At 41.0% G+C, this 17105-nt stretch overlaps 1 protein-coding gene across 5 annotated transcripts in view; it reads left to right on the forward strand.

Moving 5' to 3' along the window:
• Positions 1-17105, forward strand: part of DHX35 (DEAH-box helicase 35) — a 75981-nt gene that overhangs the window by 21407 nt on the left and 37469 nt on the right. For 4 of the 5 annotated variants that reach the window (XR_011647331.1, XR_009183223.2, XM_004482270.3 and 1 more), the window contains exons 5-9: positions 3120-3224; positions 5495-5556; positions 6855-6924; positions 10013-10072; positions 16349-16461. Coding sequence is in view for 3 of the 5 variants with exons in the window: in XM_004482270.3 (XP_004482327.2) it covers positions 3120-3224; positions 5495-5556; positions 6855-6924; positions 10013-10072; positions 16349-16461 (410 nt within the window). In the remaining 2 variants the exon portion in view is untranslated. The remainder of the gene's footprint in view (positions 1-3119; positions 3225-5494; positions 5557-6854; positions 6925-10012; positions 10073-16348; positions 16462-17105) is intronic. The other variant, XM_058287087.1, reaches the window with a different exon arrangement.

The raw sequence follows: 17105 nt of genomic DNA on the forward strand, positions 1-17105 counted from the left end.
ATTTTTTTATTGATGATATGCTGTAATTCTTTTGTTGTTTTTAATTGGCTTTGAAAGATGGAAGTGGTTAAAAAAAAGTCTTTGTTTTGCTATCTTTAACTTGACAAGAAATTGTTTCCCCAATTTATTATTGCTCTTCACTGAATTCTAATTACTGTATAATCCTTCTACTGAAGGTCCATTTTCGATTGGTTTTCAAGTTAGAAATTATCTAGGAATAACTAACTAAATATATGTATGTATTTTTAAAGTTTCTTGTGTGTTAGAATGAAGATAACTGTTTGGAAACGACTCAGAGCAATTTTTCTTTTTTGTGGTTTGGAATCTCAGCTCTTAATCAGTTTGCCTTTAGTTCCAAATTTGTAGCTATGGGCAACTTCCATGAAACTATCATCTTTCTCTTGAATGGACAAAGAGAATATGAATTAACCATGTAGTATTAACAGAGCTGTCAAATTTGAAATGTTACATTTCAGAAAGTACTTACTAAATCTGAAAACAATCTCAGATCCTGAGAACACATTGCATAAATGCATAAGCCACTGCTTCATCTCTGTGAGGAACTGTTAGTAATGAGCATGACCTTTGGACTTACATGGTCTGGATTTGACTTCAAGGCCCTGGCTTGACCTGTGATTCAGGAGAATCTCCAAAGCCTCCCTGACATCAGTTTCCTCATTCATAAAACTGAGGGTATGCTGCCCATCTCAGGGCTGTGTGCATGTTCAGTGAATGCAACTTGTAAAGCTTGGATCATAGCACCTGGTGAGCAGTTTTTTTTTCCCCCCTCCCTTTCCCTATATATTTTTGCTTCTGTCAACAAGATAATATTTATCCTGTCTAACTCAACTGATAAGGTTATTGGGAGTAAAACTTAAACAATAGAGGTAAAAGTATCTTAAAAAGCCAAGAGACTATGGCCTGCTGAATATCAAATTGTGTGGTTATAAATGATAAAATAAAAAAAAAAGTTTGAAAGTAAAACACACATTTTTATATCAAGTGTATACAAATAGTTGAACAATAAGAACAGATGGTTGGCTTTTATCTTAGGGACCCATAAAACAATTATGTTTTTATGGACAAGATTGTCTCATTTATACTCTTTCCTTGGAAGCCTGTTTTCCCTGGAAGCTTCTAGTATCTCTATGCACACATTCTCTATTTGTAACATTTTCTGAGATTTATAGTGTAGTAATCTGTAGAGTTGAAATTGAAACCATAACAAAACTATCCTGGTGAAATGCTCGTTATCAAGAAATGCAACTTCTAGAGGTAGAGCTGAGTAGGATGAATTTCTAGTTTCATAAGAGGTTTGGAAAGACTGAATGGTGTTCTAGTTGTAGAGCAGCTGCTTGATGATTGATTCTGTTTTGTCCTTCAGTATGCGGAGCCACTTCTGATTCTCATTTATTCTATAGTTCCTCAAACCCTGATGGGCAAGTAGCGAGTAGTGTTCTTGGCTCAGAGAGCTGAGAGCAGGAGCCTCTGTGCTCTTAGGCCCAAGGTGCTGGGGTGGAACAGCTGTTATCAGTGAGCTCTGTCCCAGAACTCCTCCTGTGCCAGCTTACATTCCAGGTGTCCTCAATTCTGAAGGCTTGAGTTTGTCTACCTGAGGGTAGATGTGCAGGTCCCCACCCAGGAAGCTTCTGTGATACTGCTTTCATTTTTTTTTTTTTTTAGTTAGGTAGGTCATGTAGTGAACATTAAACTCTATTTTCTTTTAAAGTAAATTGAATGATAAAGCATTGTTGCCCTTCTACTTTCTGTTTATTCATTAAACATTTTCTATTAATAAATTAATAATACTTGAGTAGCCTTCTTGGCAAGATAGGAAATCTTGCTTTTGGGTTATTTCTCTCTTTCCTATATTCACCTTTTGTTTTTCATATATTGGTGCATAAAATTCTATCTATAGTTTTGGTCTTCATACTATGTTTATTTTGACTGAGTGACTTTATTATGTTAACTTTGGATCCTTAATAAATATTCTCATCTACACATCTGCTTTTTTAAAAAAAATTACATTCTGGTCCTCATTTCCCTTTTTAATGATTTGGTAGCTGGGACAGTATGTTGCAAATTTTTTTTTTTTTAGATTTATTTTATTTATTCCCCCCTCCCCCTGTTGTCTGCTCTCTGTGTCCATTCGATGTGTGTTCTTCTTTATCTGCTTGCATTATCAGGCGGCATTGGGAAACTGCATCTCTTTTTTGTTGTGTCATCTTGCTGCATAAGCTCTCTGTGTGTGTGGTGCCACTCCTGGGCGGGCTGCGCTTTTTCCATGTGGGGTAGCTCTCCTTGTGGGATGCACTCCTTGCGTGCGGGACACCCCTATGTGGGGAGGTGTCCCTGCATGGCAGGGCAGTCCTCGCACGTGGCAGCACTGCACGTGGACCAGCTTACCACATGGGTCAGGAAGCCCTGGGGATCGAACCCTTGGACCCTCCATATGGTAGAAAGATGCTCTATCAGTTAAGCCACATGCTTCCATATGTTGCAAATTACTTCAGGTTGTCTAGCTCTTGGAAAGTAATCCTTTTACCTTTACTGAACTTGGTCCAGGATTGTTTGATCATTCCTTTTCTCCTGCTTTCATGGTCCAGTGCAAGGTGCTCTCTCTCAAGACATGAGGACATGAAAAGTTGTCTCTGGTTAGTTGTGTTTTTCAAGGATGAATCTTGTCATTGCTTTTGTTTCCTTTTTTTGCTTTGGCCACCAGAAATTTAGAACTGAATTTGTGGCTCAACTTAAATAACTCTGCAATAGCTATGTTTTAATTTTCTCATTGGCTTTGATCTTTTGAATTTTACCTCTCATCTCCTTGATCTTAATCTTTAGCATGTTTACATGATTCTAGTTTTAGTGTGTATGTTCTTATTCTTCTATGTTGCCTCATTAGAGAATGAAATGGGATATATAAAAAAAATAAGTCACAAAGGTAGTTACACTTATTCTCCTATTGGAGAGGTATTGGTTATTACTTGCCTCTTTGCTTCTCATTTTCTACTGTGTTCACATACTATTTAAAAGATAAATGACCTTTAGATTTGCCATAGTGTATGCTCTTTACAGTAATTCCTATGTCTCTATTTTCAGCATGATCTTTCTTCCCAAAGGTTGCAGGGAGAGTAGCTGAGGAAAGGGGTGCAGTGCTGGGCCATGAGGTGGGCTACTGCATCCGCTTTGACGACTGCACTGACTTGCTGGCTACAAGAATTAAGGTGAAATTCTCAAGCTGATTTTCCTATTATAAATAAGGAAGTTCTTTTTGGAATTCAAAACAGGCAGGTATCATTGCTATATAGGACACTGATATCAGTATCTGAAATCATCTCGACCCTCATGGAATTCAATGCTTGGAGATACAGAACTTTTTCAAAGAATCCTTGAATTTTAGCCCAGAAAGGACCACAGGAATAAGGTTAAGCTGTTACTTCTACAGATGAAGAGATTGAGAGTCTGGGAATTGGAATGACTTGATTGAGTTTAATATGCCCATTGGCAATAATAGATCAGGACTTGACACTGTCTTTCCTCTGATGTGTTTTATTGTTTTTGCACTGATTTTCATAGCTATCTAAATACAGAAACATGCCTTAAGATACTTAAAAACAGTAGAAATAGACAAAGTATAGAATTCACAAATGTTTCCACTAGTTAGAACTCTCCCATTTTTATATGATAATACATTTTACATGTGTTCTTTGACCTATTTGCTAGTAGTAAAATAACTAGTATCGATGCTAATCAATGAATAATAAGCTCTACTATGTATCATTTGTGTTGGAGTCAAAGTCTAATCAGAAAGTACTATAAAATTAAAGAAAATGCTATGATGAAATGAAAATTGCTTATTAGAATCTCAGTTACCTCTCAATTTGTAACAAAGGAAAATTGAAAATAATCAGGTGAGCTAAAAGAACAATGAAACAATGATACTATGGACCTTGTTTTCCAACTTTCTATATTTTGTTACTTTAGACATTCATTTTGGTAGATGAAGAGAATCTTTTTCTGTACTTTAAATATTTTTAAACTAGTTAATTTTCAAATAATTTTCAGTGGATTAGATGATCAGATGATTCTTTCTGAGTCCTTCATAAAAAGCTTTTGTATTCCATTTGGCTGTAATTTCAAGGAGCTCAGCTTTTAATTGGTGGTTTCTTCATTGGCGACATAGTTCTCACTTTTCACTCCAATGTATATATGTGAAAATTGCTATTAGGTACCAAGAAAAATATGAAGAAATGCATCCTGCTCTTAAAAATAAAACAGGGAAACGGACTTTGGCCCAGTGGTTAGGGCGTCCATCTACCACATGGGGGGCCCACAGTTCAAGCCCCGGGCCTCCTTGACCCATGTGGAGCTGGCCCATGTGCAGTGCTGATGCGCGCAAGGAGTGCCGTGCCACGCAGGGTGTCCCCCGCGTAGGGGAGCCCCACGCGCAAGGAGTGCACCCATAAGGAGAGCCGCCCAGCGCGAAGGAGGGAGCAGCCTGCCCAGGAATGGCGCCGCTCACCCTTCCCGTGCCGCTGACGACAACAGAAGCAGACAAAGAAACAAGAAACAAGACGCAGCAAAAAGACACAGAAAACAGACAACCGGGGGGAGGGGAGGGGAATTAAATAAATAAAAATAAATCTTTAAAAAAAAAAAACAAAAAAAAACAAAAAGTGAAAGCACTAAGATATAGTATATGATGGAGACATTTTGCCTTATTAAAGTCGTACTGAATTTGTTTTTGTGCGTGAGAGTAACAGCATCCAGTTATTTCATATTTGTAAAGCATTTTATAAACATTCATTTATCCTAAATAATAGCTGGCATTCATTGAACACTTTCTGTGTTCTAGGTCCTTTGTTAAACATTTTTCATGTACTGTCTCACTTATTTCTCAAAATTACTCTGTGAAGTAGACACTCTTATTGCTTTCATTTTGCAAATGAGGAATCAGGCTCAGAGAAGGTAAGTAACTTGCCCAAGGTTTACACAGGTAATAAGAAGTAGAGATAGGATCTGAATCCCAGCAGTCTGATACCATAGCCTGTGTTCTTAACCATGACCCTATCCAGCCTTCCGCAAATACTATTATTTGAATTTGGGGTCAGTCACCTTAAGACCTGTAAGGAAAATTACCTTAGACTCATGGCTTTCCCTGTTTGTCTTCATGGCCTGTTCACCAACACTACCAGAGATGATGGTCCAGAGGAAGTGGGGCTTAGCTGACGTTCAGACAGTAAATGCAGGTGAAATTCTGCTAAAGATTTATAAGCCCAGCCAATGGTTCCATGTTTAAGGTCTTGCTTGTGGATGGTTCCAGTGCTCAGCAACTAAAACTCTGGATGCTTTCCCTGTAGTCTTTTATGGGAATTGTCTTGTACACATACTTGTGAGGAAATGGCACTCATTTAGTTGCACTTGAACTTTAAAAAAAAATCATTAAGATACATTGTAAATGAATTATTTCTAAAACTGTGTTTTTATTTTTTAGTTTCTGACTGATGGAATGCTGGTCAGAGAAATGATGGTTGATCCATTGTTAACAAAATATAGGTAAGTACATTTTTCCCATGATAATTGTCCTGAAGGTTTGAAAGTACACAATTAGATTGAGAACTAGTTGTATTATAGTGTTTAGCTGCCCCAAAGCTTTTCTCTTTATATTGGCTATTGCAACACTTGATGTTTTTCTTAGAATTTAGGTAGCTACAAAGGCCATTGATTTATCAATAGTTAAAAATGGACACATAATCCCTGTCATTATTTAAATAGTCTGACTTGTTCTTTTTATCTTGTATCTCTTATATCCCAGAATTGATTGTGGCTGCAGAGTCTTAGTACAGTAGAAAAGTAGACAGTGTTTTGTTGAATGCAGAGTCCTATAAATAATTATTACTTTCTTTCTCCTTGTTTGTCTTTGTCCATCTCTCACAGCATTAAAGCTGTTCCACACAGGCTTTGTGGTATTCTGGGAAAGGAAGTCACGTTTAATTCCCTGATATACCTGTGATCCGGCTGTGATCATGTGCCTCTTTGTGCTGTTGTCTGTAGCGTAGCAATCTTCAGGGTGGTTGGGCCTTGTTCCAGTTTCTATGTGCTCTGTGGGGTTGCAGTTTAAAATCAGATATTAAATCCTATTGGAATCCAATGTTGGTAGTAAAAACTCTTAATTTTGAGATTGCAATAAATACACATTTTATTCACTAAGATGTATTGAGGTCACCATTTTTATTTTATTTATTACATTTATTTGTCTCCCCTTCCCCCTGTTGTTTGCCCTCTGTGTCCATTTGCTGTGTGTTCTGCGTCTGCTTGCATTATCTGGCGGCACTGGGAACTGTGTCTCTTTTTTGTTGTGTGATCTTGCTGCATCAGCTCTCCATGTGTGTGGTGGCCACTCCTGGGTGGGCTGTGCTTTTTTCATGCAGGGCGGCTCTCCTTATGGAGCATGCTCCTTGTGCATGGGGCAAACTTACACAGGGGCGCCCCTCATGGCATGGCACTCCTTGTGGGTGGCAGCACTGCGCGTGGGCCAGCTTACCACATAGGTCAGGACGCCCTGGGGATTGAACCCTGGACCCTCCATATGGTAGACAGACACTCTTATCAGTTGAGCACGTCTACTCCCCCACCATTTTTAATAGTTTTTGAATGACCTCATTGTTAAAGAGGAGGTATTTGGCTTTACTTCTTAAAATTTTTTATTTTTTAATTTCTTTTTTAGTTTTACTTTTGATACAAGGTGACTGGGCTAAACAACCAGAAGTCCCTTTGACAGTCTGGGTGGGATTGTATGGGTGAGGTAATGGATTTGTTTGGATGCTCACTGAGGTCTGCCTTCTCATTCTTAGTGCCATCATGCTGGATGAAGCCCACGAGAGAACCTTATATACTGACATTGCCATTGGGTTGTTAAAAAAGGTATGAGTTTGCTACCAGACTTTTGTTTTGTTTTGTTTTGTTTTTGTTAGTTTTTTTGCCTGATTATGAAAGTATTTGGGAAACTCAACAAAATTTGAAAGGAAAAAATTAAAATCATCCATAATCCCACCCATTCACAGAAAATCACTGTTAAAATTTCGGTATTTTTTTCCTTTTCTTTTTTCTGGGTGTGTCTGTGTGTGCATGCATCTATTTTGGCATAATAGCAATTGGATTATGCATGTTAATTTGTATCTTGTATCATACCTTTAACATTGAATCAAGATCATTTCCCTGTGTCATTAAATATTCTTTGAAGACATTTTAAATGGCTATATCTAATCACATCTCTATCATTAGTATTTTTTTTTAAAGATTTATTTTTATTTATTTAATTCCCCTCCCCTCCCCCGGTTGTCTGTTTTCTGTGTCTTTTTGCTGTGTCTTGTTTCTTTGTCCGCTTCTGTTGTCGTCAGCGGCACGGGAAGTGTGGGCGGCGCCATTCCTCGGCAGGCTGCTCCCTCCTCGCTGGGAGGCTCTCCTTATGGGTGCACTCCTTGCGCGTGGGGCTCCCCTACGCAGGGGACACCCCTGTGTGGCAGGGCACTCCTTGCGCGCATCAGCACTGCGCATGGGCCAGCTCCACACGGGTCAAGGAGGCCCGGGGCTTGAACCGGGGACCTCCCTTGTGGTAGACTGACGCCCTAACCACTGGGCCAAAGTCCGTTTCCCTCTATCATTAGTATTTAACTCTTCCCCTCCTGCTAGGTATTAATATTGCTTCCAGATTTTAAATATTTTAAATAATGTTGCATTGAGCATCCTTGTAATTAAATCTGTTGCGTTTGTTTGTTTTAGCTTTATGGAAGATTCCAAATATATTCCAAAGTAGAGAAAAGAGTATAAGGAACCCCCTCATGTGCCCATTTTCCACTTGAGCAATGAGAATTCAATGCTAATGTTGTTCCAGCCTTATGTCCACCTCCTTCCCCTTACCTTTGTTTTCTGATTGTTTTTTGTTTGTTTGTTTTTAAAGACTTTTATTTATTTATTCCACACCCCCCCACAATTGTTTTTGCACTTGCTATGTCTGTTCGTTGTCTACTTGTCTTCTTTTTAGGAGGCACTGGAACTGAAGTCAGGACCTCCCATGTGGAAGGGAGGCGCCTAATCTCTTGAGCCACCTCTGCTCCCTGCTTTGTTGGGTCTCTCATTGTGTTTTCTTCCTTGTGTCTCTTTTACTGTGTCATCTTGTTGCATCAGCTTGCTGCTCTAGCCCATCACATCAGCTTGCTGTCTTGCTCATCTTCTTTAGGAGGCACTAGGAACTGAATCCGGGAATCCCCCTGTCCCATGTGGTATATGGGAGCTCAGTCACTTGCGTCACATCCATTTCCCTGGTTGTTTTTTTGGGCAAATTCTTATTCATAGGAGTCAGAAAGAGGGAGTAGAGTAGGGTGAATAAGAATATGGGCTCTGGGCTCTGGGCTCTAATCCTGACTCTTCCACCCGATGGGCTGTGTAACCCAGTAATCTGCATCTCTGATTACCCATCTCTAAGATGGGGACAATAAAATAATCTCTATATCTGCACAACCACGTTGTTCTATACAGTAGCCACTAATTACCTATGATTATTTGGTTAGTTAAAATAGAATAAAATAAAAACTGCAGTTCCTCAGTCACACTGGCTAAATTTTAGTGGCTCAGTAGCCACCTGTAGCTAGTGGCTGCTGCATTGGACAGTGTAGATAGAAAACATCTCTGTTGTTGTAGAGATCTGTTCTATATACTATATACAGCTCTCCTCTGTATCATAGATTGTTGTGGGACTTAAGTGAGATAATGTATAATCTTTAGAATGGCACCTGGCACAGGGTCTCAGCTATCCTCTGGGAGGATGCCCATGGCTAAGGTGAGTGGAGAGGAAGTTGGATTTCTGATGCCACTGGCCTCCTTTGGCAGGCGTCTTTGTGCAGTGTGTTCCTTATATAGCTCTACACAGTTGTCCTAAAATGGCACGTAACTCAGTATGTGTTAGCTGCTATTGTTATTATTTGTCATTGCTGTTTTATTTGGCCAAAAGAGAAGGTTTTTTTTTTAAAGATTTATTTTATTTATTTATCTCACCCCGCTGCTTGCCACTTGCTTGCTGACTGCTCTCTGTGTCCATTTGCTGTGTGTTCCTCTGTGTCTGTGTCTTTCCCTTTGTTGCGTCATCTTGCTGCAACATCTCTCCGCGGGGCGTGGGCCATCAGCTCCCCGCGCAGGGCCAGCTTGCCTTCACAAGGAGGCCCTGGGACGCAAACCCAGTGCCTTCCATATGTTGGACGGTAGCCTAATTGATTGAGCCACATCTGCTTCCCCAAAAGATAAGACTTTTTGATCCCTTGGAGACATTATCCCACCAAAATAGTTATTGCCTTCTCAGGAACAGTATATGAAAGGGCCTATTTTGCTGAGTCTTTGCCAACACTGAGTATTAGCCTTGAGAAAATAAGTCCTTTCCCATGTGATAGATGAGAAAAAGATCTCATTATTATATATTTTTGCTATTCATTTATTTGATTATTCCTCATATACCTGCTGATTTTGTGTATTTGCTTGAATAATCATTAATATCTGTTGTCCATACTTCTTTTTGTTTGTTTGTATTTAATGACCTTTAATGTTTTAACTGTGTATATACATAGAAGACCAGGTCAGAAAAAAATGTTTGTTTTTTTTTTAATTTATTTTTATTTATTTAATTCCCCTCCCCTCCCCCGGTTGTCTGTTTTCTGTGTCTTTTTGCTGCGTGTTGTTTCAAAAAATGGTTTTATACACAGTAAATTCAGGTTCAGGTCTTTATACTTCCTATGAAAAATTTTTCTTTAGCTTTTCACTTTGGAAAACTTTAAATGTTTGCAAATGTTTGAGTATGGCAAACTCTCCTTTTATCTATGACAGTAACAGTTAACGATTTGTCTTCAGTTTTGTTTTGTCTATAAGCCCGTGCCCCCGCCGCAAATACATACACACTGGATCAAATTATTTCATCTATAACTATTTTGTTGTGATCATTGCTTCTTGATGCCTTCTTTTGCAGATTCAGAAGAAGCGAGGGGATCTTCGATTGATTGTAGCTTCAGCCAGTCTGGATGCAGAGGTAAGAGCATTTCCCCCCCTGTGAACAATGGAATTATTAGCCATATCCTTGGGAAGTTACCTCGAGCAAGAACTTATCTCTGGCAGAGTGGCCTGCCTTCCTTGTAGGGCCGTCTGATGTTCTAGATTCCTAGATGTCCTAAATGATCTGAGGATACTCCTTTTCAGTGTGTGGGTGGAAATTAGCCTATAATTAATTAATTGAGTTCATAATTACCTAGTTGTTTTGTTTCTCTACATACTCTTTCTCTCTGCCTAGTCAGCTTCTTAGCAGCTATAGTTTTTTAAAATTTATTTTTAACTAAACATATTGTTAGGTTTTTTGGTGTGCAATTGAAGATTCTCCTGTAAATATAATTCTGTGTTATAATTGTTTATGGGTGAGTTTACATTATTTTTCTCTCTTGATTACTGATATTTTGGTTCAAATGCAGTTCACCTCAACAGGTAGTTTTGGCCACTTGCTGTATATGTGCTAAGCACAGAGTTGGATACAGGTGATTCATAGACTTCCTGAGTTCTTGATCATGAATAGATGTTTGCAATTCAGTGTGGTGGGTGTTTTCGGTACAAGAGTGTTCTAGGTGCTGAGGCAGCTCAAGGAGGGAGTGTTTAAATCCAGTAGGGTTGTGGGTGTTCAGAGCTCCCACAGAGGAGATGTCACCTCATGAAAGCTACACAGAAGTTTGCCAGATAGGCAAAGATGAAGAAGAGCATCTTCAGCGTGCACAGAGCATGAAACCTTGTGTTCAAGTTGCTAGGAGTCAAGTGTAAGTTGGGAGTCTTACCTTGTCTTCAGAGCCCTAAAGGGAGTGGTCTAATCCCCAGCCACCTTTGGCTTCATCTCCTTCCACTTTCTACAGTGCTCCCTGCCCTCTAGCTACACTGGTCCCTTGCTGTTACTCAAACGACAGTAGCTGCATCAACAGAAAACAACCAAGTGTGTTTCTACTCTGGTGTGACCTTTCTAGAATATTCTTCCCCTAGATGTTTTCATGGTTTAAACTTTGTTTCATTCTAGCCTTTCCCTGGTATTATCTTCTCAGAGAGGCCTTTCCTGACCACCCTGTCTTAAACAGTGCTGCCATTCCCAACCCACGGCCAGTCCTTAAACAGTGCTGCCATTGTTTTTTGTCTTCTTACTCTGATTTTTTTCTTTATAGCACTCATCAATACCTAACATCATGTGCATATCCATGGGTTTATTGTGTGTCCCCCATCACTAAAATGTAAGCTCCTTGAAAGTGGGGGCTTTGTCGTAGTTGTTATTTTATCTCTTTACCTAAAACAGTGTCTGGCACAGATTGAGGGGTCTGTGTGAGTGAGGGTGTGGGTCCAGGTGTGTGGAGGTACATGTGGAGTGTGGAGTGTGAGTTCACATCGGAGAAAAAGGGTGAGGGAGAGTGAGGAAGAGTGTGTGTATGGGTGGGACAGGGTGTGATTTAGGTAGCATTGTGACTTAGAGGTGATGGGGGAGGTATCCATAACTCATCTCTGGCCTCCAGCTGCTGGACCTGTAGAAGACAGACAAATTCCAAGCCTGCTGCCTAGAAGGATCTGGCTGCTGATGCTTAACCTGCCCAGGGTTCGCTCAGGGCTTGGGATGGGCCCACCTGCAGGTGAAGACACCAGTAACTAGAGTTGGGAGGTGGAGGAAGCAGAATAGGATGGAGGTGATGATTATAGAATTGTCTTAATTGGCTTAGCTGCTTTGTTAACATAAGCCTAATTAAGCGAGCATTTATTATAACTTGACCAAGAATAATTACGAAGTATTTATTGATGATTGTATTGTATGATCTTACTTTTATTTTATTTATTTTTTGTTATCAGTAATTGCCATCTTTAATCCATCCTGCAGTGCCCTCTGAAAGGGTCACAAGGGTCACAGCTTGCTTTTATTTTATTTGCTTCCACTACAATACAGAAAATATGGTTGCTGTCAGCTTCCACAGTTGTTTTGTTTTGTTTTTTGGCACAGGCCCACCTACTTGGAGGGAGACTAATTTCTCTGTCCAGATTTCTGGGGAAGGAACTTTGGGTCAGCTGGGGTCAGGCACCCTTTCAGAGACCAGTCATTTTCTTTTTAAATTTTTTTATTTTTTATTGACTTTGTAATAATATTACATTAAAAATATATATGTGAGGTCCCATTCAACCCCACCCCCCCACCCCCCCTCTCCCCCCCCCCCAACAACACTCGTTCCCATCATCATGACACATCCATTGGATTTGGTAAGTACATCTTTGGGCACCTCTGCACCTCATATACATTGGTTCACATCATGGCCCATACTCTCCTCTATTCCATCAAGTGGGCCCTGTGAGGATTTACAATGTCCGGTGATTACCTCTGAAGCACCATCCAGGGCCGCTCCATGTCCCGAAGACGCCTCCACCTCTCATCTCTTCCTGCCTTTCCCCATACCCTTTGTCCATTATGTCCACTTTTCCCAATCCAGTGCCACCTCTTCTATGTGGACATTGGATTGGTTGTGTCCATTGCACCTCTATGTCAAGAGGAGGCTCAGATTCCACCTGGATGCTGGATGCAATCCTCCCATTTTCAGTTGTAATCACTCTAGGCTCCATGGTGTGGTGGTTGTCCTTCTTCAACTCCATCTTAGCTGAGTGTGGTAAGTCCAATAAATCAGATTGTAGGTGCTGGAGTCTGTTGAGGCTCAGGATCTGGCTATCACATTGTCAGTCCAGAGATTCAAATCCCCTAAATATATCTTAAACCCCAACATTAACTGCACCTCCAGCACATTAGCATGAAAGTCTTATGAAGGGAGATCCCATCTGAGTCCAGATTCATCACACATAAACACCATTTCCAAAGAGGGGCCATCTGCCCTGGTAGTTAACCCCATCAGCCATGACCATAACTCCCATGGGTCTCTTTAGCCCTCAAAGGAACCAATATCTGGGGGTTGTATCTGCTTTATCTGTCTCTCTGACTCTGTTCAGTTGTGCATGAGGGCAAACCTTCTGCCAGCCTCCAGACTCTTTTTTAGAAACTCGTAGCCATATAAACTCATTTCTCCTTTCCATTTCCCCCTTACTTTAGGTCAAACAGCATTTTAAAGTCATGGTATTTTATGTAGACATGGATATTCTGCTGATCCGCATTGAACCTTCCGTATAAGGTCATTTTCCAGTTGCATCATCAGTTGGTAGTTGATAGTGGTCCCTCGTTGCCAGGGAGGCTCATCCCGGGCAGAGACCAGTCATTTTGACCCAGGGGTTGTCGGCTAAGGAATGGGCATGTCATCTAGACACGATAGCTGGGAGCCCACTCCTGTGACTTAGGTAGTTGCAGCTACCAGGGAAGGAAACTATTGTGAGCTGGAAAGACAACCCAGCAGATGTCTACATCATTTAAGCTGCATTTACTTCATTACACTGTCCTCTTCCTTTCTGTCATTTTATGTTTTTTTCACCATGTGCCATTGTCATATGACCCTCCCATCTTCATCCTTCAGACTCAAAACTCCTGTCTCTCTCTTTTTTTTTTTTAAGATTTACTTTTAATTTTTATTTATTTCTCCCCCCTCCACCCCCAATTGTCTGCCCTGAGTCCATTTGCTATGTGCTCCTCTGTGACCCCTTCTATCCTTATCAGCGCCACTGGGAATCTGTGTTTCTTTTTGTTGTGTCATCTTGCTGTGTCAGGTCTCTGTGTGTGTGCTGCTATTCTTGGGTGGGCTGCACTTTCTTTTGCGCTGGGTGGCTCTCCTTACGGGGCGCACTCCTTGCGTGTGGGGCTCCCCTACCGGGGGACACCTCTGTGTGGCAGGGCACTCCTTGCACATCAGCACTGTGCGTGGGCCAGCTCCACACGGGTCAAGGAGGCCGGGGTTTGAACCACGGACCTCCTATGTGGTAGGCGGACGCCCTATCCACTGGGCCAAGACCGCTTCCCGAAACTCTTGTCTTGTAGAGGCGTTGAAGTCATTTCACTCTTACTGTTCCTTGATTCTGCCTCAAGATTTGTGTGTTGCAGATAGTGTGTTTACTTACTTTCTAGCTTATAATTTCTATGTGTATTTTATATTTCCAAATAAAGATCTTGGGCCTTCTTAGTAAGTGTTGAATTTTATTTCTTGAAAGAATAACACCCGCCCCCCCCCCCCCGCCCCAATCCATCTTCACTTTTCAGCACCACATATTTCTTAACAGCTAAGGTTAGGTCACCAACTCTGATGAGGTTAAGGTGTGATCTTCCTCCCGTTCAGCTGGCTTTTTGGTAAAATTCAGCACTGTCTCCCACACCCTTCTGAACATCTTCCTCTGCCTATAGAACCTGAGGCCCCACTCTCTCATCTCTTCTTTCTCCCTGATGGCTTCCTCTCAGGCATTTTTGCTGGCTGCTCTTCCCTCTCAAGGCTGCACTCCTCCATGGCCCTGATTCAGCTGACTCTTTGTGCTCTGGCAGGCTCGACTATCCAGTGGCTGACTCATCAAACTACCACTCACCTTACCACTCACCTCACTTTCTTCTACAAATCCTTTATTGTTGGTTCTATATCTTGGTCCCTGTCTCATTATCATAGACATTCAAGCTCAAGATCTCTATTGCTTTGGGAATTTTTATCTTTGATAAAGAAGTAAGTTCAGGGAAGCAGATGTGACTCAGGTGACTGGGCTCCTGCCTACCACATGGGAGGCTGCTGGTTTGGATCCCAATGCCTCCTAAAGAAGATGGCAAGTTGGCACGATGGACAGGCATGGCAAGCTGATGCAACAAGATGATGCAACAAGATGATACTGCCTATTGTGTCAGCTTGCCATCTTGTTTAGGAGGCACCAGGAATGGAACCAGGTACCTCACATGTGGTAGGTGGGAGCCCAGTCTCTTGAGCCAAATCTGCTTCCCTGTCATAAGATTTTGGATGAAGGGAGGTTGAAGTAACTTGCAATAAATTTACCCAAAAGGAAAGTGTAGAATGGTGCAGTGTGGAATTCTGCATAGCACAACACAGTTCTTTTGTTGGAATGAGGTACTTTTATGTTTGTACTTAATCTTCTTTAGCACAACTTTGAGGTTAATGTATATCATACCAAACTGGTAAATCCCATTTACTCTTTTAGAAGTTCTCTAAGTACATTTGCATTTTGATTGATGCAGTTCAGCAGAGTGCTTCTTGGAGTCCTGTGTGTGTAAAGATGTATGAGAAAATAAGGAAGATAGGATTTGTGATCTCATTTTCAGGTCTCCTACAAGAACAGAAGCTATTGTCCAGCTAGGCCTCATGGAATCTGGAATATAGCTGGGGAATGAATTATTTGATTCAGAATCAAATGATGGAGCACTCTACCAAATTGGATGTCTTTGTCCCCTTTGCAGCAGCTTCCAGCAGCTTCCTTTCCTTCTAGGGCTCACAGCCAGTTTGGTCACTCAGTTCTGCTCAGTTTCAGCTTCTGATGCTGCTTCTAACTACCTGCCCTGCTCCCTCTGTCCCTTGGGTTCTTTGGTAGTACCCCTTTCCTCCTCATTGGCTGGAGTTCTTGTGTGAGGTTTCATTATAGGCTACAGATCTGGTAGTCAGGAGTCATTATGTATAGAATGTGGCCACCTATTTGGGAGGAGCTGCCAATAACCACCTCTCTCAACAGGGTATTGTGGGAGTATTTGGGAAGCATATAATTGATGACCTACCCCATACCACGCATTGTGCTAGTTCCTGTTAGGGTACGTGAAGATGGGGAGGACATCTTCTCTGCCACCAAGTGGCCTAAAATCTACTGGGAAAGTTATAGTTAATGTGGATATGCAGCTGTGGTGCTGGAAACATACCTGCTGTTCACAGAAGTAAAAGTTTCCTTCATAAATTGATACCTTGGGTGATCAGATCTGTGGTTTCCAGATTGGAGCTATTCATCAACCTGATTTAATCTGTGTTTAACTTGAATCACACCTTTTCACCGAGTTTTAAGTTGAAGAAAATAACAGGGGATAAGAATAAGTTAAATACCATAGCTATATGATAACTCAGATGGTACCATTAATGCAGTTTTAAATCTAATCTTTATTATTCTTGCCTCAAACCTTTAGTAAAGAATCTGTCATTGAAATGTGATTCTTCAAAATTGCACTGAGAAAAATGAAATGGTTTGTTATGATTTTGCAATCCATAGTCCATATTACATATCTAATCTCCATTGCACTATCCACCGCTGCTCTTATTGTTTTATATTTTCTTTCCTTTCTGTGAATTACTATGAGCCATTTTTTTTAGAGGAATGAAGAATTTATTTTTTTCTCTTATTTTAGAAATTTCGGGATTTCTTTAATCAAAATGAAACCAATGACCCAACCAGGGATACATGTGTGATTCTTACAGTGGAAGGGCGGACATTTCCAGTTGATATCTTTTATCTACAAAGGTTTGCTGATACTTGAATTCTTAATGGTGGTGATTGGAAGCCAGGTCTCTAATGTGGAATGATGATAAAGTTATATCTGCATGCAGTGCCCAGGGCTGGTGATTAAGTAGCATGTTTTAAGTCTCTCTTCATGATAAGATGTACTGGACCCCTGTGCAGCATCACTGCTGAAATTTAATTTAAACTCTTGATACTGATGTGTAAGTGTTCATGAGTCTGTGCTCAGTAGCTAAGTTGGAGAGAGCAAAGTGGTAATAAGATTGTGAGGAAGAGGGCTTGATCGTTTTCAGAACTGAGGTTTACAAGGCTGCCTGTCAGTGGGGCAGCATTGGTGATTTGAATCATTTGGTTCTCAGCTGTCTACATTCTTAGCAAGGCCTGATCAGCTATCTTAGGAGAAACCTGCTTGCACAGGAAGCAGTTTCAACACCTTTTCACTGGGCAAACAAAGACTAGGAGCTAGTAGATCCAGTGGCTGGTAAATCCATAGAGTTGTGTGGGCTGTACCTCTGAGTTGTTCTAACTGGAGGGCACATCCATCACCTCCTTCTACCTGACTCATACGTGCTGCCAGGCATTAGGAGGGAAAATGGGCCAGACAAGTATGGGGTTCAGCACTGGGGCCGTAGCCGCAGGTTTTTACT

Source organism: Dasypus novemcinctus, chromosome 24, assembly GCF_030445035.2.
Source record: "Dasypus novemcinctus isolate mDasNov1 chromosome 24, mDasNov1.1.hap2, whole genome shotgun sequence".
NCBI lineage: Eukaryota > Metazoa > Chordata > Mammalia > Cingulata > Dasypodidae > Dasypus > Dasypus novemcinctus.